Here is a 23044-nt window from a genome sequence, read left to right as displayed (position 1 = left end):
CTAAAGATGGCTTCAAGCCCTTGTTTAACCCTGGCTCTTCACAGCTTGGCAGTGCCTCAAATATCTGGCAAACCACCTGTGTTTTATTAAATAATAAAGTGTAATAACATGAAGCTAAGTACCTTGCTTTTCTGAGGCTACATTTTTGTTGTTATTGTTACTTTTAATTACTTATTTTTCTAATTCTTTTCTAATTAGGCCCTCTCCTCTTCATATCTCAATCTCTCATTTAGTCCACTGCCTGGTTGCTAAGGTAATGTGAATCCTAGCTGCTGAAACTCCAAACTGGAGAGCTGCGGACCAAACATTGAAATAATTAAGAAACTACAAATAATAAAAAATGAAAACCAATTGCAGATTCTTGTTCTTGTTTGGCTTGTGTTATTACATATCTCACTGTGCTGCGCTGTCTCATCTTCTCTTCCAGAAAGGAATTACATTGTGCAGAATATAATAAGGCTGGTACTGTCGGGCTGCATCCTCATCGCTGGTGCCTGCCTGTTTGCCCAACATGTGAAGAGAGAAGGTGCCGGAAATGGATAATTAGTCTGTGATGGGGAAGCTTCAGATTCATGCTGTAATTCCCCTGTATTGTTTACATTAGTAATCCCCTGTACTGTTCATACCTTTTAATCTGCATTGATCACCACCTGCATTGTTCACACCTCAGGCTCAGACAGTAAGTCCCCACATTGTTCACCTGTTCACACCTCAGACAGACTGTAGAAGCAGTGTCAGCACTGTGTCACTGTATACTGTCATACCCATGCCTGTGTGTGCCATACTCTGCCTACCCTATACTGACTGTGTGTGCCATACTTTGTCTGCCCTATGCTGCCTGTGTGTGCCATACTCTGCCTTCCCTATGCTGCCTGTGTGTGCTATACTCTGCCTGCCCTAGGCTGCCTGTGTGTGCCATACTCTGCCTGCCCTACCCTGCCTGTGTGCCATACTCTGCCTGCCCTACCCTGCCTGTGTGTGCCATACTCTGCCTGCCCTATGCTGCCTATGTGTGCCATACTCTCTCTGCCCTATACTGCCTGTGCATGCCATACTCTGCCTGCCCTATGCTGCCGGTGTGTGCCATAATCTGCTTGCCCTATGTTGCCTGTGTGTGCCATACTCTGCCTGCCCTATGCTGCCTGTGGGAGGTGAACCTGGCAGGGGTTTGTTCTGGGAGTTTGTTAGCAGTTGGAAATAGCCATTATATGCAGGGCCGGTCCTAGGCCGATTGCGCCAATTGGGCGCCTATGGGGACCCCAGACTTTGGTGCTCCCGAGAGACGTGAGTGTGACGTCACAGGGAGAAGAAGAGCCAGGGGACGCAGCCGGAGGAAACAGGCGGACACAGCAGGCGGGTGGTGGGGGGAGCCACAGGAAGCAGGGGGGCGCTGGGGAGGACATTGTGGGGGAGCTGAAGGATGTTGGGAAGGACGCTGGGGGGAGCTGGAGGATGTTGGGGAGGATGCTGGGGGGAGCTGGAGCATACTAGGGGGAGCTGGAAGATGCTGGGGGGAGCTGGAGGATACTAGGGGGGAGCTGGAAGATGCTGGGGGGAGCTGGTGGATACTAGGGGGGAGCTGGAGGATGCTGGGGGAGCTGGAGGATACTAGGGGGGAGCTGGAGGAAGTTAAGGGGGGCTGGAGGATGCTGGGAGGGAGCTGGAGGATGCTGGGGGGAGCTGGAGGATACTAGGGGGGAGCTGGAGGATACTAAGGGGGAGCTGGAGGATGCTGGGGGGAGCTGGAGGATGCTGGGGAGGACACTGGGAGGGAGCTGGAACACTATACTAAGCATAATTCAGCAGGAACAGCCCTCTCAGTTTGCGCCATATGATGGCTACATGAACGCTGCTCAGTGCTGCTCTGTTCTGCTAGTGTTGGGCGAGTCAGGGAATGGGAGTACACTGCAGGGCAAATTGCATTCTTTCCATGGGCATGGGCAAAAAAAATGTTGCAGTGCTGCGCGCGGAGCGCGGCAGAGCTTTTTGTCCCTATTCACATTTTTTCAATGTTGGGAGGTGTGCCTGTATTAAGCACAATTCAGCAGGAACAGCCTGAAAAACTATAAAACTATGGCAGCATAGGGATTCCCCTGTACTAAGCATAATTTACAATTTACTGAGGGGGCCCCGTAAAAATGGTTCCAATTGGGCCCTGCAGTTGGTAATACCGGCCCTGATTATATGGTCCCTAAGGTGTGTAATTAAATGCTGGGGTTGCTGTGCTATCCACAGGAGAGGAGGCACATGGATTTAAGGGTGTGTCTTAATATGACATAATATAATTCTTTTACATATGAATGAAGGGTGATAGCCCTACAGTGAGCACCAACTATTTGGGTTTTTTGCTGTGTTACCACCATTAATGTGGGTATGGTCTTAAAAGCTCTTGTGATAACATGGGTGTGGTTTAAATAAGGGGAGTGGTCAAAACTGGCTTCCATTATCGGCCCTCCACCATGTAGGCCAGAAAAATTCCGGCCCTCGGTACCACAGAAGTTAGACAGCGCTGCTCTATACTGTTAGCTCATTGGGATCATGGAGGGGTTTTATGTCATTGTTATTACAGTTTTTATAATACACAAGCATGAATCAGGTTACACTGGGCACTGACTGATGGCTGGGCTCTATGTTATGGATTATGTAAACCTTTTTTGTGATTGCTGTTTATTATAAGGAAACCACTGAGGAATTATGTGCCCAAGTAGAGACAAATTCACTGAAGTTTATCAGAGCACAGGTCACATGGCTGTGGCACCCTGGGAAATGAAGAATATGGCTAGCCCCATGGGAAAAACAGATTACAATGCAGGATTCTGCTGGAGAAGCTCTATTAACTGATGGGTTTTGTACCAAACATGTTTTCCCATGAATGTATTAAGATTTTCAGTTGGATTGAGATCACATTAGAGCAAAAATCAATTTGGGGGGCCCAGTTACAGGAATAGTTCCGCGATATATAGCCATGCACACACCCATACACTTGCAGGGCAGCTTCATGTACACACATTGTAACAATGACAGACACTTGGCATCTCCAGTGGCGCTACAGAGGGTGTAGGTGTTGGGGATACATCCTGCTACAGGGGGCAGCTGTATTACTAGGGGCTATTGTTGTCATGGGAGCAATAATTGGATAGCAAAAACCATGTTTGAAAGTGAGCCCTGCTGCAAAGGCTGATAGCAGTCATGGGAAAGGAGTCGGCTCTGTAGCAGATAAGGGAATCAGGGCCACTTTTAAGGAAAATTATACCCCCAAACAATGTAGGTCCCTATAAAAATATATTGCAAAAAACAAGCTTATACAGGTATAGGACCCATTATCCAGAATGCTCGGGACCAAGGGTATTCCGGATAAGGGGTCTTTCCGTAATTTGGATCTCCATACCTTAAGTCCCCAATAAGGGGTAATTATATCTTAGTTGGGATCAAGTACAGGTTCTGTTTTATTATTACAGAGAAAAGGGAATCATTTAACCATTAAATAAACCCAATAGGGCTGTTCTGCCCCCAATAAGGGGTAATTATATCTTAGTTGGGATCAAGTACAGGTACTGTTTTATTATTACAGAGAAAAGGGAATCATTTAACCATGAAATAAACCCAATAGGGCTGTTCTGCCCCAATAAGGGGTAATTATATCTTAGTTGGGATCAAGTACAGGTACTGTTTTATTATTACAGAGAAAAGGGAATCATTTAACCATGAAATAAACCCAATAGGGCTGTTCTGCCCCAATAAGGGGTAATTATATCTTAGTTGGGATCAAGTACAGGTACTGTTTTATTATTACAGAGAAAAGGGAATCATTTAACCATGAAATAAACCCAATAGGGCTGTTCTGCCCCAATAAGGGGTAATTATATCTTAGTTGGGATCAAGTACAGGTACTGTTTTATTATTACAGAGAAAAGGGAATCATTTAACCATGAAATAAACCCAATAGGGCTGTTCTGCCCCAATAAGGGGTAATTATATCTTAGTTGGGATCAAGTACAGGTACTGTTTTATTATTACAGAGAAAAGGGAATCATTTAACCATTAAATAAACCCAATAGGGCTGTTCTGCCCCAATAAGGGGTAATTATATCTTAGTTGGGATCAAGTACAGGTACTGTTTTATTATTACAGAGAAAAGGGAATCATTTAACCATGAAATAAACCCAATAGGGCTGTTCTGCCCCAATAAGGGGTAAGTATATCTTAGTTGGGATCAAGTACAAGGTTCTGTTTTATTTCTACATAGAAAAAGGAAATCAGTTTTAAAATTCTGAATTATTTGATTAAAATGGAGTATATTCGGAGCTTTCTGGATAATGGGTTTCCGGATAAGGGGTCCGATACCTGTATGTAAAACCCTGCTTCATCTAAATAAACCATTTTCATAAAAATATACTTTTAGGGGCTGATCCACGAATCCGAATGAGAAAAATTCGGATTCGAAATCGAACATTTTGCGACTTTTTTGTATTTTTTGCGATTTTTTTCGTCGCCGTTACGACTTTTCCTTAAATTGTCGCAACTTTTTCGTAACCGTTACGACTTGTGCGAATTGTCGTGACTCTTTCGTTGCCATTATGACTTTCGTGAATTGTCGTGACTTTTTCATTGCCATTACGACTTTCGCGAATTGTCGCAACTTTCGTATTGAGAGCTCGAAAAGTCGCGACAATTCGCGAAAAAGTCGCAAAGTACCGATCATTACGAAAAAAACGCATTTGGGCGCTTTTCGGACGTTCGTGGATTAGTAAATGTGCTCCTTAGTGTGGGCCGCCCCCTGGGATTATAGGAGTCCCAGTGCACACAAACAAGCCAAGGCACACATACATGCTAGGCCCCATCAGCCAATGAATGGGCAGAGTTCTGTCTTTTGCTCCCACACTACTTCCTGTTACAGTTAGAGCTGCATCACTTCCTGTCAGCTGATCTCTGAGGGAGCACACAGTCTAGCACAAAATGGCGGCTCAAGGGAAAAGATGTAGAAGGGCAATGTTTACTGATATTCCAGTTTGATGAGATACTTTAATAGGCCACTTAATATGGTATCAACTATCTGTTGGTTACGTATTCATTCTGCATATAAGCAAGGTACAGAACTTTGTGCTTCATGGTGGGACACCATGGGACTGTAGTCACCCCTAAATGCATCACCTTCAAAATCTGCCTCTTATGTTGCCATAAAAACACAAGCAAACACTACAACACATCTGACCATGTAGACATGTTTTATTTCTCAAACAGAAAAGCTCATTTTTTTTTAATGTTGGCAATGCACAGAGCATCAAATCAAAATAAAACTACAATATTGATCTATTGGTACATTATTTGCATAGGAAATCTTGGAAAATGAACCCAGAACCATTAGTCTGACAATGAATTGCCAACCGCTGACTCTTTGTAACAGATATACTCATCAGTTCTTGCTATGAGTAAAATAAGGGAACATGTTTCCTCCAGAATGGCCCTTACCTTCACGGTGCCTGGCCAGCTCTGTATGAGACAATAAATACTGTGAGTTCAAGTATTGGAGAAACTGGGGAGAAACTCAAGCTAAAATCCTTCTTTAAGACTACGGCCAAGGGGATATGCCTTACAGTACTGGAACGTAGTAGGTACATCCCAATATGGCTCCCTTGGCTGCAATAAGATGCTTCATGTCATATGATAAAAGTTCTACAGACTTATTCACTGTAGTGGAAAACAATACTTTTGCCATGATCAGTTCAGGCACAGTAGCAATTAATCTCTCAAGCAAGCACCAATATTGAAATGCATAAATGGGAAGATAAAACAGGGGTGACAAACATGATATGGGGCATGAAAAAGGTATGAAGACTGGTCAAGATCTTCTGATTCCTTTTTTGAGGAGCCTACCCTGCCTGAGCATTCCACAGGCTCTACTGTATGTATATGCTGCCATCATTTTCACCATTTCTGAACAAGGTTGTACATAAAATAATTGTAGTTACCGTATATACTCGAGTATAAGCCGATCGGAATATAAGCCGAGGTACCTAATTTTACCTAAGAAAACTGGAAAAACTTATTGACTCGAGTATAAGCCTAGGGTGGGAAACGCAGCAGCTACTGCTAAGTTTTAACAATCAAAATAAATACCAATAAAATTACATTAATTGAGGCATCAGTGGGATATATGTTTTTCAATATTTATTTCAAAGAAAAACAGTAAACTAGCTCTGTAAGTGGGGAAGAGGGTCAACAAAAACAATATGAGTACTACCCCATGCTCATTGCGCATTGGCAAACTGCCAGCCGACCCGGTCCTGGATGACACGTAAGGGGGAATAAGTATTGCGACTGGGAGCGGCCCAGGGCACTGGAGGGTCTGGTTGCAGGCCTAATTTGCACACAAAGGAGAGAGGGTGCTAGTCTAGAGGGACCCATGGCACCCGACTCGAGTATAAGCCGAGGGTGACATTTTGGGTGCTGAAAAACTAGGCTTATACTCGTGTATATACAGTATATTCAAAATAGTTATTCCAACATCCATCAGAAATGGGCAGTAGTGTTGCTCATCCATTGCCTGCCCTCAGTTCAGATGACTACTGGATTGGAAACAAGACAGGACAAAGGCAACTTCCTGTAAGAAGAGTAGGCAAAGTTGGTAATGCTGCAGTTGTCAGACTGTTTTGGTTCAAAAAAAAGAATATGATTTAGGAAAACTAATGTATGAGCCATTCAGCCACCACTTCCAAGAGTATATAGGTCAGCAAATAGGTATTCACCATAAAGCTTTCCCTAGGTGACCTTGCAGCCTCATAGTTTGGGAACCAGGTCTTACAATCCATAGAAACCAATAAAGTGATTGCTTTGAAACAGATGACCAGCAAATGCAACTTTGCTGACCGGTTGCTATGGGCTACTAGACCAACACATTACCCCTGAAGTGTGTTTCCAGAAGCCTTTTTGTCTGAGAAACTTCTAAAATACTCCATGGTCGATTTTTGCTTCTATTGGTGTTTTTGATAAACTATAAAAACATTTACCATTAGGCTTTGTGTGAGTAGTATTTTTGCAGTAAAAATGATAGGGAGAGTACAGAGAGTACTTAATGGTGGATACAGATAGAATTATCATATAAACAGGCACCAAACAATGCTTATTATATAATATAGCTGGAACCACTGCCTAAACACTTCATTTCTGTTTATATTCTTCTTTAAGAATGGACTTTTATGGAATTGACTATGTATGTTTCATTTCTGGAGCCTTCATCATATTATTCATGGTATTATTAATGGAAGACAGAGTCAGACCGGCCTGCCAGAGAACCAGATGATCTCCCTGTGGGCCAAATACTAGGGTCAGTTTATATCAGCCCCAACAAAGGTCAGTTTATATCAGCCTTTTGGTATTTCCAATATAGGGCAATAAAAAACCAATAACATTTAGCATATCTCATTGTTGTGAGACTGAGCCCTTGGTGTCAAGTTCTCCAGCAGGCCCAGTCCAACGCTGATGGCAGAGCATCTCTCACAGACTATAAAGCTAATCAGTATTTGCGACACTGAACATGTCTCTGCTCTGTACATATATATACAAATCTATATTAAAACATTTATAAATGTATTTGAGAAACAAGTAGATGAATGTAGATACAGCAGGGCTGACTATGCTAGAGTCCTTCAGAAGGGTGGGTAGCATTTGGTACCTGCAGTGCAATGTGGGCACCGGGCAAGTAGGAAGTAGATACATAAAGTGCAGGTCAAAAATAATACCTCCCTCAGCTCCACACACATTGAAATGAGAGAGACCACCAGGGTTAGGGGGGCCAATGATTCTACAAAGTAGGAAAAAGGCAAGGTTAATGAGAGATGAATTAGTGAAGAAGAGAGATACTGTATGAAGAGAGGGTTAGATGGTGTAAGGATGATGGAGAAGATGTGAACTTTGGGGCTTTGGAGATTGTATAAGAATTGAAGGCAAGATACATGTGATTACATTGTATCAATTTTGGATTGGTCCAACTGATTTCACATAACTACTGGGACATCGCTCAACTTGAATGCAGGCCTCTTTACTCAACCCTTTCCCTCAAGACTGGCTTCCAAATGTGTCTAGTAGAGCAAATGGACCTTCTCGCCAAATGTCACCCTAACTGGCTCTCCCCCAGCCACTGCTTCAAGACCACTGCAGTGGGCCTTGTCCCTCAGTCTTGGAACCACTGTACAAAAGTAAGCTTCCAGTGATTGGCTGCTGCTTGCAGTAGGAATGACAGGGGCTGTAGCAAAGAGAGAGGCAGCAAGTTTGAGTGTTTCCCAGTGACATACTGCCAGTTCCTTAGGATTGGCTGATGCCCTGATGACATATATAACCTCACAGAGTTTAAATGCAGGAAACCCATTTAGAAATTTCAGATTTGTATCTGGGTGCCACATAGGGTGCAGTTTGTAACTCTACATCAATCTCACCATTCACAATTGCCCCCCATCAGGCTCCTGGGAAACTGAACATTCTAGCATGGGTTTCCCTTGTTTGGTATCTTAAAGATAAACCCAGATTACTGACCTGGTTCCTTTCTGTTACCTACTTACCAGACCCCTATTCCCACAGATACCCCTATCAGCCGTGCAGAAGAGAACAATATCCACCATCATTTCTGCTGCAACTTTATGCTATTTACCCCTAGAAATATAGCTGCCCTCTCTATAAGCCCAGTTCCATGTGTTGGCACCATCCCGTTTAACCAGAAAATGACAACCGACTTGCTCCTGATAACCCCAAAGACGTGCTCTGTGTGAAGACATCAGTTGAGTTGAATAGAGAAGAGAATCTGCACTTTAACAGTAGAAAGGTCCAGGCTGCACCATTTATGATTAGGTTTTAGAAAATATATATTTAGTTATTCAAAGAAAATACTTCCACATCTGGAATAAAGGGCTATTAGTTTAATCCAGATCCATACACGGTGGGCTTCTTTTTCTTCCATCCCCACAGCAATTAGGCAGGAATTTGGATCCAGACTCTACAGTATTTAATGTACTGGCACCAAACAGCTATTGGCTGTCATTACGCTCAGCACCTGAAAATGCCTGAAAAAGAGAAATGAAATATATTATTTCTGACTCATGACTGTGCACTCAACACTTATATCCTTCTTCAGCAGAACTCATTGCACCAAATAAAACCTACTCTAATGGAGGCCTCTCTTTCTTGTTCCACAAGTAGGCCACAGTAGGTCGGTAGGCTTCCTCCTCTCTTCTCCTGGTCATTTTAAACACAACCCAATCCCTCGTCATTCTCTTTCCCATCATTTGAGGAGCACCCCTTAATCACTTCACCCCTTTTCTTAGCATAGTGAAAAAGTAAACTCCAGACCCCCTTGCCACATTTACTGATACTTTCCTCTTTGACTTCAGTCATTCTTCTTCTGATCCTTCTTGCTTTCTCCCTTTAACTTCCACCTTTGACATTTAGCAGAAGACAGAAACAGCCACCCATAAGGATGTCATCTTACTTGATCTGGTCTGCACCAAATCCTGACTTTTACCCATTTAGCAATGATCCAGTCCCTCTTTAGATCATGTCTATGTCACTTTTTCTGACATTGTTCTCCTTCATCTAATCCTCAACTAATGTCTTATCCTGAAGTCCTCCTTCATCTAATCCTCCACTTATGTCTCGTAACAAAGTCCTCCTTCATCTAATCCTCCACTTATGTCTCGTCCCAAAGTCCTCCTTCATCTAATCCTCCACTAATGTCTTATCCCAAAGTCCTCTTTCATCTAATCCTCAACTAATGTCTTATCCCAAAGTCCTCCTTCATCTAATCCTCAACTTATGTCTTATCCCAAAGTCCTCCTTCATCTAATCCTCAACTAATGTCTTATCCCGAAGTCCTCCTTCATCTACTACTTAACTAATGTCTTATCCCGAAGTCCTCCTTCATCTAATACTCAACTAATGTCTTATCCCGAAGTCCTCCTTCATCTAATCCTCAACTAATGTTTTATCCCGAAGTCCTCCTTCATCTAATCCTCAACTAATGTCTTATCCCGAAGTCCTCCTTCATCTAATCCTCAACTAATGTCTTATCCCGATGTCCTCCTTCATCTAATCCTCCACTAATGTCTTATCCCAAAGTCCTCTTTCATCTAATCCTCAACTAATGTCTTATTACGAAGTCCTTCTTCATCTAATCCTCAACTAATGTCTTATCCTGAAGTCCTCCTTCATCTAATCCTCCACTTATGTCTCGTCCCAAAGTCCTTCTTCATTTAATCCTCCACTAATGTCTTATCCCAAAGTCCTCCTTCATCTAATCCTCCACTAATGTCTTATCCCAAAGTCCTCCTTCATCTAATCCTCCACTAATGTCTTATCCCAAAGTCCTCCATCGTCTAATCCACAACTAATGTCTTATCCCGAAGTCCTCCATCTAATCCTCAACTAATGTCTTATCCCAAAGTCCTCCTTCATCTAATCTTCAACTAATGTCTTATCCCAAAGTCCTCCTTCATCTAATCCTTAACTAATATTTTATCCTGAAGTCCTCCTTCACCTAATCCTCCACTTACGTCTTGTCCCAAAGTCCTCCTTCATCTAATCCTCAACTAATGTCTTATCCCGAAGTCCTCCTTCATCTAATCCTCCACTAATGTCTTATCCCAAAGTCCTCTTTCATCTAATCCTCAACTAATGTCTTATTCCGAAGTCCTCCTTCATCTAATCCTCAATTAATGTCTTATCCCGAAGTCCTCCTTCATCTAATCCTCCACTAATGTCTTATCCCAAAGTCCTCCTTTATCTAATCCTCAACTAATGTCTTATCCCGAAGTCAAATTGATACAGTGGTTACTGTTGAATCTATTTAAATGTCAAATTGTAAAAAAATTGGAAAGATTGTGACTAGGTTTACATGAGAAGGAAGAAAATTAAACGAATTCCTACGTTTTTAAAAACTAGTGAATGTAAAAGTTTTGTGAAGGTGAATTGCCCACTTTCATTTATTTTACCAATGAGAAAAAAGTGTTATTCTAATTTTAGAGGAGAATCTTTATTTTTCCCAGTTACTGCCATTGGTATGTTGTACCTTTACTTTGTTGTTATAATCTGGGTTGAATTGTGTTGGTTCTTTAAATGAACACCGGTTGGTCTTGTTTTTGGCTCTATGTTTCACACTGTTTGTTTCTATCATATCTTGTATAGAAAGGAGAATATTTGTCAGTTTGTTTGTGGATTTGTAAGGGACCATCCTTTTATCAACTACTATATTAGCCCCCAGGACAAGAGCTTCACAAACCAAACAACCAGATGTATGTACCTGAGCTTCACACTTCCCTTTATCCCCAAACCATACACCTGCCCATCTGACCAATGGGGTTGTGCCATTGTGTAGTATCGCAGAGTACTACAGAGTACCGTGTGTATCATATCTATGTTGTCAACTGGTAAAGGGTTAAATATTAGCCACACATCACAAACAGTTGACACCTGGATTTAAACCAAAGTCTTTTGCTTGAGGACTAGTGTGAACTTAGCATGGGAAAAAGGAATATAAACCAACACAAAACCTGAATGATCAAATATTATTAAAATTTATTAGAAACTGAACATTATTGCTTGGGACTTAAAGGGGAAGGAAAGGTAAAAACTAAGTAAGCTTTATCAGAAAGGTCTATGTAAATATAGCCATAAGCACTTGCAGAAACGCTGCACTGAGTCCTCTATCAAAAGAAACACAGGATTTCTTGTCTCATTTTGTGTACACATGTTCTTCTGTGTCAGAAAAATCCCTTAGGGCACGGCACGTCTGCTCAGTTGGCTCCTCTCTCCCTTTTCCTCCTCCCCCTCCCACCATCTCTCACTCCTCCTCCCAACTGTGTGATAATCTGAGCTACCAGCAGCCAGAGCTGCAGCACAGAAGCTACGGAGGCCAAGCTAAAATGGCAGCTGCTATCTTGAACAAACAGAGGGAGCTTCTAGGGTTGTTTACTCAGGTATGGTAATGCTTTCTGCACAATAAATATAGGGTTCTAGGTGGTACTAATGTGGTGAATCTATTGACAGTAAAATGCCAAAATGCCTTTCCTTCTCCTTTAAGTATGGAAACATTACATCCCTGCTTAAATTATCCTTTACAATATCATAAAAAGGGTAGCCTCTGAGAATCAGACCATCACAGCTATGCACTCCCTATGCACTAGGCACTATTTCAACCCTAGCACAACACTTATCACTTCTGTGTTTAACCCTGTGTGAAGCCTGTCCCAGTTAATATTGCAGAGATGCCCTAATACTGGCAAAGTCTGTACGTCTAAACTTAAGTATTTTAGTTAATCCCTCATAGAGTTTTCTCTGTAACAGAATCTCATGTTACGATCATTGTTCCCTAAACGCTCACCCAAGCAAATGCTAGAGATGAGTCTGGTATTATTAGTTATTACCTGATCCAAAAAAAAGCCTTGAACTACCTGAAAAAAAGTTGCCATTTGGCCTATTTATAAACTTGCTAGCGTTTAATGACTTGGCTGCCCTATTACTCCAGTCAATCGATAACTTAAGTCAACGATAATAACAACTTGACTAAATGCACTTGTGGAGAGCTTATCAATAATTTAGTAGGCTCCATCTCATTGGAATGGGACTCATTATCATGGATAAAGTAGTAGAGCACTTCCATCAAAGTGATTAGTCACAGTCATAGAGGCTTAGTCAGCAGAAGGAGAACCTAAAACTAGCCCTTCCACTGCCCAATTGTTTTGATAGGAGAATGTCTGACAGTGCCAGTATAGCCTAAAACACTCACTAGGGCTCAAAACCACCAGCATTAATAGGTATATTAATACTCACCAGGCAGCCGGCGCAGCATGTACAGAGGCAGACGGAGAAGAGCACCAAGGCTATAAAGAGATACTCAAATATCAAGATTCCAAAGGCAAATTTATAGGCCATATCGTTACAAGCCCTGGGATCGTCGGGGTAGATTCTGAAGACCCAAACGCTACCTGAAATCAGAAATAAACATATGAAATCCCAGAGGTGAAACAGTTTGACATATTGAGAATATAAAAGTAACCCCACCAGATGAGTAGGCACTTTATACCTGGAGCAAATATATATATAAGGATGGGGGGGGGAAGGCATTTGTACTGTGGAAGTAACTTACAATTGAATGTTTTTAGGTATTTGTAAGCATTATTTCTCTTGAAGCTCTTGTGCAGAAGGGGGATAATGAAGAAACTCCATGATAGTTACCGGCAATGAACCAGCAGAAGGAGAAGAGCCCGATGATGCTCTCTAGGGCGTAGGTCACTTTCTCTGCTGCCTTCTTCAATGGAATGAGGCAAAACCCCACTAAATGGAAGGCCCCGGCCACTATCAGGTAAATGGGGATATTGGGCTCCCTGGGGCAGTTCCCCACATGCATGGACCCTGTGTGTAAGGGAAGGAAAGCCTGATTATAAAGAGTTTGAGGTTCCATGAAAACATAATACAGAGAAGAGTCTTGTAACTTACCAATCACAATCATGGCAACGCTTAGCGCCGTCCATAGAACCAAAGTGAAGATCTGGGAACCTAAAAATCACATCAATAAAAGTGGTGGAACATTGCACACTCAAATTCATAGAACACAATTATGAATTTAATATAGATAAAGCACTAAAAGTTCCAAATGTGGGTTGTAAATTTTCAGTTATTAATAAGTTAATTTCTCCAGCTCCAAATTTTCCTAGTTCTCATAGCACTCACTGCCCACGGATTGTTAACATTTTTCAAGTCTTGGCACCGAGACCAGTGTTTTATTATCAACCCTAGCAGCCTCCAATCATGGCAGTGTCCCCAGAAAGCAGACTTTTCTTCCAAATATCTGCCCACCCAAGCCCAGTGATAGAATAATATTGCCTGCCCTCCTCCAGATGCTTAGAGTGCAGTTCCCAGAGCTCCATGTCTGTCACACACACCGGGAGGAGCTGCACTGTTTATATTTCTACTTATTATTCTATGTGTTGCTCAGAGGAGCTTACGGATCTAGAAATCAGCCAGGACCTCACCCTAAGTGGTCAGAAGGGTCAAAAGCAAATTATTTGACCCTTCTGACCACTTAGGGTGAGGTCCTGGCTGATTTCTAAATAACATAACATAAAAATGTTAAGCTATTCCAGTAGCCACAGTACTGAGCCAGGAACTCCTTCTTCTTGTTTCTCCCATCATGTTTACCAGATGGTTCCAGTAGGCTGGAATATGGTTAGGTAGGTATCACACTTACCAACTGTCGGTGATGTTGTTGATTCAGCCATTTCTAAAGAGACAGAGAGAGAAAGCATCGGCACAGACGCCAGTTTGCACAAAGCAGTGATCATTTTATGTCCTATAATATTATACCATGAGTAGGGGGTGGGCTGCCGTATAGGTACTTCCTAGAAGTTATTCCTTCCCTCCCCGTTGTCACACATAAATTCAATGAATTGTGCATCTAATGAACGTACTTTTTGCCTTTTACTACCTACCTACTGTACATATTACCACCTATACACAACTTTCCTCAACATGACCCCAATAAATAGAACTGGTGTTAAGCACTTATGGAACATTGCTTTGTTTTTCCCTGAACTCCACCCTCCCTCTCTAAATAGTGTCATTTGTTCAAAAATAAGATAATGAGCTCCGTATAAACAAACCTAATAAGTTAATAAAATTGCATGTCCAAGAAAACTGTGGGTGAATACTATGGGTGAATGTGATAGGGACCTTAGATTGTAAGGTCACTGGGGCAGGGACTGATGGGAATGTGATAGGGACCTTAGATTGTAAGCTCCACTGGGGCAGGGACTGATGGGAATGTGATAAGGACCTTAGATTGTAAGCTCCACTGGGGCAGGGACTGATGGGAATGGGATAGGGCCTTAGATTGTAAGCTCACTGGGGCAGGGACTGATGGGAATGTGATAGGAACCTTAGATTGTAAGCTCACTGGGGCAGGGACTGATGGGAATGGGATAGGGACCTTAGATTGTAAGGTCACTGGGGCAGGGACTGATGGGAATGCGATAGGGACCTTAGATTATAAGATCACTGGGGCAGGGACTGATGGGAATGTGATAGGGACCTTAGATTATGAGCTCACTGGGGCAGGGACTGATGGGAATGTGATAGGGGCCTTAGATTGTAAGCTCACTGGGGCAGGGACTGATGGGAATGTGATAGGGACCTTAGATTATAAGCTCACTGGGGCAGGGACTGATGGGAATGTGATAGGGACCTTAGATTATAAGCTCACTGGGGCAGGGACTGATGGGAATGTGATAGGGGCCTTAGATTGTAAGCTCCACTGGGGCAGGGACTGATGGGAATGTGATAGGGACCTTAGATTGTAAGCTCACTGGGGCAGGGACTGATGGGAATGTGATAGGGACCTTAGATTGTAAGCTCCACTGGGGCAGGGACTGATGGGAATGTGATAGGGACCTTAGATTGTAAGATCCACTGGGGCAGGGACTGATGGGAATGTGATAGGGACCTTAGATTGTAAGCTCACTGGGGCAGGGACTGATGGGAATGGGATAGGGACCTTAGATTATAAGCTCCACTGGGGCAGGGACTGATGGGAATGTGATAGGGACCTTAGATTGTAAGCTCACTGGGGCAGGGGCTGATGGGAATGTAATAGGAACCTTAGATTTTAAGCTCACTGGGGCAGGGACTGATGGGAATGTGATAGGGACCTTAGATTGTAAGCTCCACTGGGGCAGGGACTGATGGGAATGTGATAGGGACCTTAGATTGTAAGCTCACTGGGGCAGGGACTGATGGGAATGGGATAGGGACCTTAGATTATAAGCTCCACTGGGGCAGGGACTGATGGGAATGTGATAGGGACCTTAGATTGTAAGCTCACTGGGGCAGGGGCTGATGGGAATGTAATAGGAACCTTAGATTTTAAGCTCACTGGGGCAGGGACTGATGGGAATGTGATAGGGACCTTAGACTGTAAGCTCCACTGGGGCAGGGACTGATGGGAATGTGATAGGGACCTTAGATTGTAAGCTCACTGGGGCAGGGACTGATGGGAATGTGATAGGGACCTTAGACTGTAAGCTCACTGGGGCAGGGACTGATGGGAATCTGATAGGGACCTTAGATTGTAAGCTCCACTGGGGCAGGGACTGATGGGAATGTGATAGGGACCTTAGATTGTAAGCTCACTGGGGCAGGGACTGATGGGAATGAGATAGGGACCTTAGATTGTAAGCTCACTGGGGCAGGGGCTGATGGGAATGATGTATAATCTCTGAACAGCACTACAGGATAGGTAGGAGCTATATAAATAAAGGCTAACCATGGATAAAAACATGACATACACACAACAATAAAGCAATATTACTTTTTGGCATCCTCTCTCGTTACATAGGGAATAGAATGTTTATTCTCTTCTTAGTTAAATACCAGACATGCCAGCAGGTAAAGGCGGGGAGGTAGAAAGAAGCCAAGGGACATTTGGGTCACGGTGCCAATAACGGAAAACATTCAGAGTAAAGCTGCCAAGGAAATGCCCAGCCCAGTCCCTCTGGATACACACCAGGCACCCCGGACACAGGGGATCCCAGCACAGCCACAAGTGCCAACATATATATTGCCCTTCTCCCAAGAGCTTACACTCTAATGGACTGTATGTATCAACTGTGGCATCAATAGTGAGTAGCTAAAGTAATAGAAATATTGAGAGAGTGAGGCAGTGATCACAAGGGGCTTCAGTAATATGTTAGCCGAGCCTATCAGTGATCCCCAGTCCAGCAGTGAGCCCCAATGCACCAATACTGTTTATTTTATTCATGGTTATCAACCTACAACTAAAATATTAAACTGCTAAAAAACAAACATTGATATGTTCCATTTCCAGCCAAGAGAGCAGGGGAGAGAATGTATTTTCCAGTCTGAGGTGACCCGGGCGTTCTTTATGGGAAGCCAGAACAATGATACGGCTGAAACAATACCTTCTGTTTGCCATTGCTTGATTTATTATTACGGCCTGCTCAGCCTTGCAAGGAGAAGATTCCTACGTATTGTGTGTAAAGGGACTGAGAGCCATAACTTGGCCAGTAAGTAGCTTGAAAAGCCATTTACTATTTTACTACAGAGTTGGACTGAGCCACCGGGACACCTGGAAAAATCCTGCCGTGCCGTTGGTGGCAAGAGCAGTGGGGGCCCTTGAGGTCCGGTCCTCTGTTGAGATCAGGTCTTTCAGTGGGCTGAAGATACCCCAGTCTGACTCTGTTTACTAATAATGTAACTGTATTTCTGCCCAAAACACCTGCTCCCTACTTAGTGGACTCTCAAAAGTAGGACTGTCCTACTGGAAGACCATTGGCCAGATATGGTCCTTCAATTGATTGTTATGGCCCCCAATAGGGATGGATAATTGCACACTTGGCTGTGCACCTCCCAGTTCTTCCATAATAAGTGTTCCTACCTTGTTGGGCCCCTGCCAGGCCCCAGCTCCATCCCCTTTGTCACCTTCCCACGTGAATAATAACCGCCTAATGGGATTTTTCCACTGCCCCCCAGTCTGTTTACTGACCTCCTTGGATTACATCATTATTTTATTACCATTGATAGAGCAATATGGGTACAGATAAGGTGAACTAATGAACGTGCATAAGGGAGGAACACACCCCAAGGGGCATATTTATGGAAGGACGAAAATACAGTTCAGCTCAGTTCACCAGATTGACACTCCACACCTCTCGGTTCTCAGGAGTAGCCATCAGTTTCCCTAGGGAATCCCCTCCTTGGCTCATTTCTGCAGCAAAAGGAAATATTTACCCCCCACCCCTCCTTATCTGTGTGGCCGAGACAAACAGCAGCTGTGCAGCCGGTACTACAGGAGATACACAGAGTGTAATATGCCAGAAATGTGAGAGCGCCAGGGGAGGAGTTTCCTACAGAATATGCTGACTGTCCCTGCTGGGAGACCGGGCAGCTAATGGGGCAGGAAGCTAATGCACTGATATATATATATATTATAGAACATTGTATGGGGAGTGGGAGACGGGGGAAAAGAAATGCTACCTGTGCATGTACAGATACTGAATGAACATTCAGACACCCCTGTACCCCCTGAATCATCAATATCAGCCTTTCCTTATCCTAACCATCCGTCTACATTTGCACCACATCCAAAATAATCCCCTAAACCATATATTTAGTCTGCCAACCGACCTAATGCGGGAACTGCTAAGTCCTAAGGCAGTGGTTCCCCCCCCCCAAGAGGGGCTCAAAGCAGTGGTGGGGGGCCCAGTCTAAAGGCTATTGAGGGTGGGATTAGGGGTAATGCCTATTTGTTCTCTTAGATACTCAGTGAAGCCCATCAGGAAGGGGGCACAAAACTAAGGGACCCTTGACCAACTGTAGGATACCCAAGAGGGGACTGAACAAAGTCCAATACCACCATCCAAAGTGTTGATATAGAACGGTGGTCCCCAACCAGTGGCTCAGGGGCAACATGTTGCTCCCCAACCCCTTGGATGTTGCCCCCAGTGGCCTCAAAGAAGGGGCTTATTTTTGAATTCCTGCTCTGGAGGCAAATTTTGGCTGCATAAAAACCAAATGTGCTCTCCTGTAGGCTACCAGTTAACTTAATGGCTACCAAATAGCCAATCACAGCTCATATCTGGCACCTCAGGAATCTTTTTATGCTTGCGTTGCTCCCCAACTCTTTTTACAATCGAATGTGGCTCACAGGTGAAAAAGGTTGGGGACCCCTGATATAGAAGCACAAGGGCTAGGAATGGACACCCCCCGGACTTCATATATATACTATGTATGTGTGCATCAAACAGCTTTACTAACAGGATTTACTACTCACATAACCCCACGCGTTTGTCAATTATGTTAATGACTAAAACAGGGATACCTACCTTTGTTTGCTTCCAAATATTGCCAGTCCTTCCCAATGCCCACACTCATACGGAACATACTCACATGTTCAAAAGCAAATTTGAAAAAACAGTACCTTTTAGACTGAAAGCTCTTGTGCGCAGGGTTCTCAATAACCTATTATACTGCTTTGCCCCCTGCAGCTGTTCTGCTCAGCGCTGAGGAATATGTGGGAGCTTTATAGGTGATTGTGATAATAGTAATAATGCTGCAATGGGAAGTGACTTCACTGTGGGTTGATACCATTTCTGATAGGCCTCTGTAACTCTTATCTCATTTAGACTGGGGCAATGATCAGATATCAGACCGGATCCCACAAACGGTGCATTTAAGAAAGGAGAACTAAAGTTTAACAAAAAAGTAGGGTAGAAATATGTACATTATGTTTTGGGGGTTCTATACCCGCCCAAGGCACCCACAGCCCTTTAGCAGGGAAGCTCTGTGCCCCCAAAGATGCCCCAGTAGCCCCCCATCTTCTTTTCTGCCGATTCCCTGCACATACTCTGTGCTACTGGCACTTACCTGAGCTCAGGGGCCCACTCACTATATACTGTATATATACACTATAAATGTCTCACTACACTGTATATATACAATATAAATGTCACACTATACTGTATATATACAATATAAATGTCCCAATATACTGTATATATACAATATAAATGTCACACTATACTGTATATATACAATATAAATGTCACACTATACTGTATATATACAATATAAATGTCTCACTATACTGTATATATACAATATAAATGTCACACTATACTGTATATATACAATATAAATGTCACACTATACTGTATATATACAATATAAATGTCTCACTATACTGTATATATACACTATAAATGTCACACTATACTGTATATATACAATATAAATGTCACACTATACTGTATATATACACTATAAATGTCACACTATACTGTATATATACAATATAAATGTCACACTATACTGTATATATACACTATAAATGTCACACTATACTGTATATATACACTATAAATGTCACACTATACTGTATATATACAATATAAATGTCACACTATACTGTATATATACAATATAAATGTCACACTATACTGTATATATACACTATAAATGTCACACTATACTGTATATATAGAATATAAATGTCACACTATACTGTATATATACACTATAAATGTCACACTATACTGTATATATAGAATATAAATGTCACACTATACTGTATATATACAATATAAATGTCACACTATACTGTATATATAGAATATAAATGTCACACTATACTGTATATATACAATATAAATGTCACACTATACTGTATATATAGAATATAAATGTCACACTATACTGTATATATACAATATAAATGTCACACTATACTGTATATATAGAATATAAATGTCACACTATACTGTATATATACAATATAAATGTCACACTATACTGTATATATAGAATATAAATGTCACACTATACTGTATATATAGAATATAAATGTCACACTATACTGTATATATAGAATATAAATGTCACACTATACTGTATATATACAATATAAATGTCACACTATACTGTATATATAGAATATAAATGTCACACTATACTGTATATATACAATATAAATGTCACACTATACTGTATATATACAATATAAATGTCACACTATACTGTATATATACAATATAAATGTCACACTATACTGTATATATACAATATAAATGTCACACTATACTGTATATATACAATATAAATGTCACACTATACTGTATATATACAATATAAATGTCACACTATACTGTATATATACAATATAAATGTCACACTATACTGTATATATACAATATAAATGTCACAATATACTGTATATATACAATATAAATGTCTCACTATACTGTATATATAGAATATAAATGGCACAATTCCACATGAATAATAACCGCCTAATGGGATTTTTCCACTGGCCCCCAGTCTGTTCACTGACCTCCTTGAATGACATTGTTAAGGCCCCAATGCACGTTGAGATCCGCTCGCTTGGCAAGATCGCCAAGCGAGCGGATCTTCACCCGATATCCCCACCTACGGGTGGGCGATATCGGGGAGCGCGTAGGTGAAAAAAAAAATAATTTGATTGTTTGGCCCTGGGGCAGTCGGTTCGGGGACCACATCAACGAGCCGATGCGGTCCCCGATCTGACTGAATTTTCTAACCTGCCCGATCAATATCTGCCCAATTTAAGGCCAGATATCGGTCGGGCAGGCCCCTCGTTTCTGCCCCTACACGGGCCGATAAGCTGCTGAATCTGTCCAAGGGTCCCATATCGGCAGCTACAATCGGCCCATGTATGGGGACCTTTATTTTATTGCCATTGATAGAGCAATGCGGGAGAACGGAACGGATAAGGAGAACTTAGGGAGGAACACACCCCAAGGGGCACATTTATAGAAGGTTAAAAATATGCCCCTTGGGCATAATTTGAAAAAATAGTACCTTTTAGACTGAAAGCTCTTGTGCGCAGGGTTCTCAATAACCTATTATACTGCTTTGCCCCCTGCAGCTGTTCTGCTCAGCGCTGAGGAATATGTGGGAGCTTTATAAGTGATTGCGATAATATTAATAATGCTGCAATGGGAAGTGACTTCACTGTGGGTTGATACCATTTCTGATAGGCCTCTGTTATTCTTATCTCATTTAGACTGGGGCAATGATCAGATATCAGACCGGATCCCACAAACGGTGCATTTAAGAAAGGAGAACTAAAGTTTAACAAAAAAAGTAGGGTAGAAATATGTACATTATGTTTTGGGGTACTGTACCAGCCCAAGGCACCCACAGGCCTTCAGCAGGGAAGCTCTGTGCCCCCAAAGATGCCCCAGAAGCCCCCCATCTTCTTTTCTGCTGATTCCCTGCATATGCTCTGTGCTGCTGGCACTTACCTGAGCTTAGGTACCCACTCACTATATACTGTATATTTATGGAATATACAGGTATAGGACCCGTTATCCATGCTCGGAACCAAGGGTATTCCGGATATGGGGTCCTTACGTAATTTGGATCTCCATACTAGTCTACTAAAGAATCAATAAAACATTAATTAAACCCAATAGGGCTGTTCTGCCCCCAATAAGGGGTAATTATATCTTAGTTGGGATCAAGTACAGGTACTGTTTTATTATTACAGAGAAAAGGGAATCATTTAACCATTAAATAAACCCAATAGGGCTGTTCTGCCCCAATAAGGGGTAATTATATCTTAGTTGGGATCAAGTACAGGTACTGTTTTATTATTACAGAGAAAAGGGAATCATTTAACCATTAAATAAACCCAATAGGGCTGTTCTGCCCCCAATAAGGGGTAATTATATCTTAGTTGGGATCAAGTACAGGTACTGTTTTATTATTACAGAGAAAAGGGAATCATTTAACCATTAAATAAACCCAATAGGGCTGTTCTGCCCCAATAAGGGGTAATTATATCTTAGTTGGGATCAAGTACAGGTACTGTTTTATTATTACAGAGAAAAGGGAATCATTTAACCATGAAATAAACCCAATAGGGCTGTTCTGCCCCCAATAAGGGGTAATTATATCTTAGTTGGGATCAAGTACAGGTACTGTTTTATTATTACAGAGAAAAGGGAAATCAGTTTGAAAAATCTGAATTACCATATATACTCGAGTATAAGCCTAGTTTTTCAGCACCAATAATGTGCTGAAAAAGTCAGCCTCGGCTTATACTCGAGTATATACGGTAACTGTATCCATCTATGGGATAAATCCTGCCTCGCCCCCCCCCCCCCCCCGCATACATTGTCTGAACTGGCTTTTATTAATTACAATGAGCATTTGTGCTTTAGCAGTTTTTCGTGACATTCTGCTGTCCTTACATGTACTGTCTAGGTGAGGTGGATGCTGGAGGGAAAACCTATCTAGACACGCTCAGCTGTAAGTAATGGAATGCTGCAAATCTAGTCAGGATAGATGGCATGATAATTAAATATATGATAAGCAATAGCAAGGAATTCTATTAAAGATGCACATAATACATGGCCGATTAGTAACCGGATCAGCTGTATACACTATGGATTTAATGGAAGTCTACGGCACGTATCTGAACTTATTGCTAAGTAGCAGCCAGACATGTGTA

At 42.1% G+C, this 23044-nt stretch overlaps 2 protein-coding genes across 2 annotated transcripts in view; both read right to left on the bottom strand.

Moving 5' to 3' along the window:
* The window catches only part of LOC100497651, a 53013-nt gene extending 34062 nt beyond the window's left edge, over positions 1-18951 (bottom strand). The window contains exon 1 of the mRNA XM_012953519.3: positions 18879-18951. Within this exon, the coding sequence (XP_012808973.2) occupies positions 18879-18936 (58 nt within the window). The 5' untranslated portion in view covers positions 18937-18951. The remainder of the gene's footprint in view (positions 1-18878) is intronic.
* LOC100493102 (transmembrane protein 272) overlaps positions 5204-23044 on the bottom strand; it is a 22748-nt gene continuing 4907 nt past the window's right edge. Inside the window, exons 2-6 of the mRNA XM_004919160.4 lie at positions 14231-14263; positions 13480-13539; positions 13219-13395; positions 12814-12968; positions 5204-9053 (exon numbers count right to left, since the gene is read on the bottom strand). Coding sequence (XP_004919217.1) covers positions 9018-9053; positions 12814-12968; positions 13219-13395; positions 13480-13539; positions 14231-14261 — 459 coding nt within the window. The 5' untranslated portion in view covers positions 14262-14263 and the 3' untranslated portion in view covers positions 5204-9017. The remainder of the gene's footprint in view (positions 9054-12813; positions 12969-13218; positions 13396-13479; positions 13540-14230; positions 14264-23044) is intronic.

Source organism: Xenopus tropicalis, chromosome 8, assembly GCF_000004195.4.
Source record: "Xenopus tropicalis strain Nigerian chromosome 8, UCB_Xtro_10.0, whole genome shotgun sequence".
NCBI classification, from domain to species: domain Eukaryota; kingdom Metazoa; phylum Chordata; class Amphibia; order Anura; family Pipidae; genus Xenopus; species Xenopus tropicalis.
This window is presented reverse-complemented; position numbering and strand designations above follow the sequence as displayed.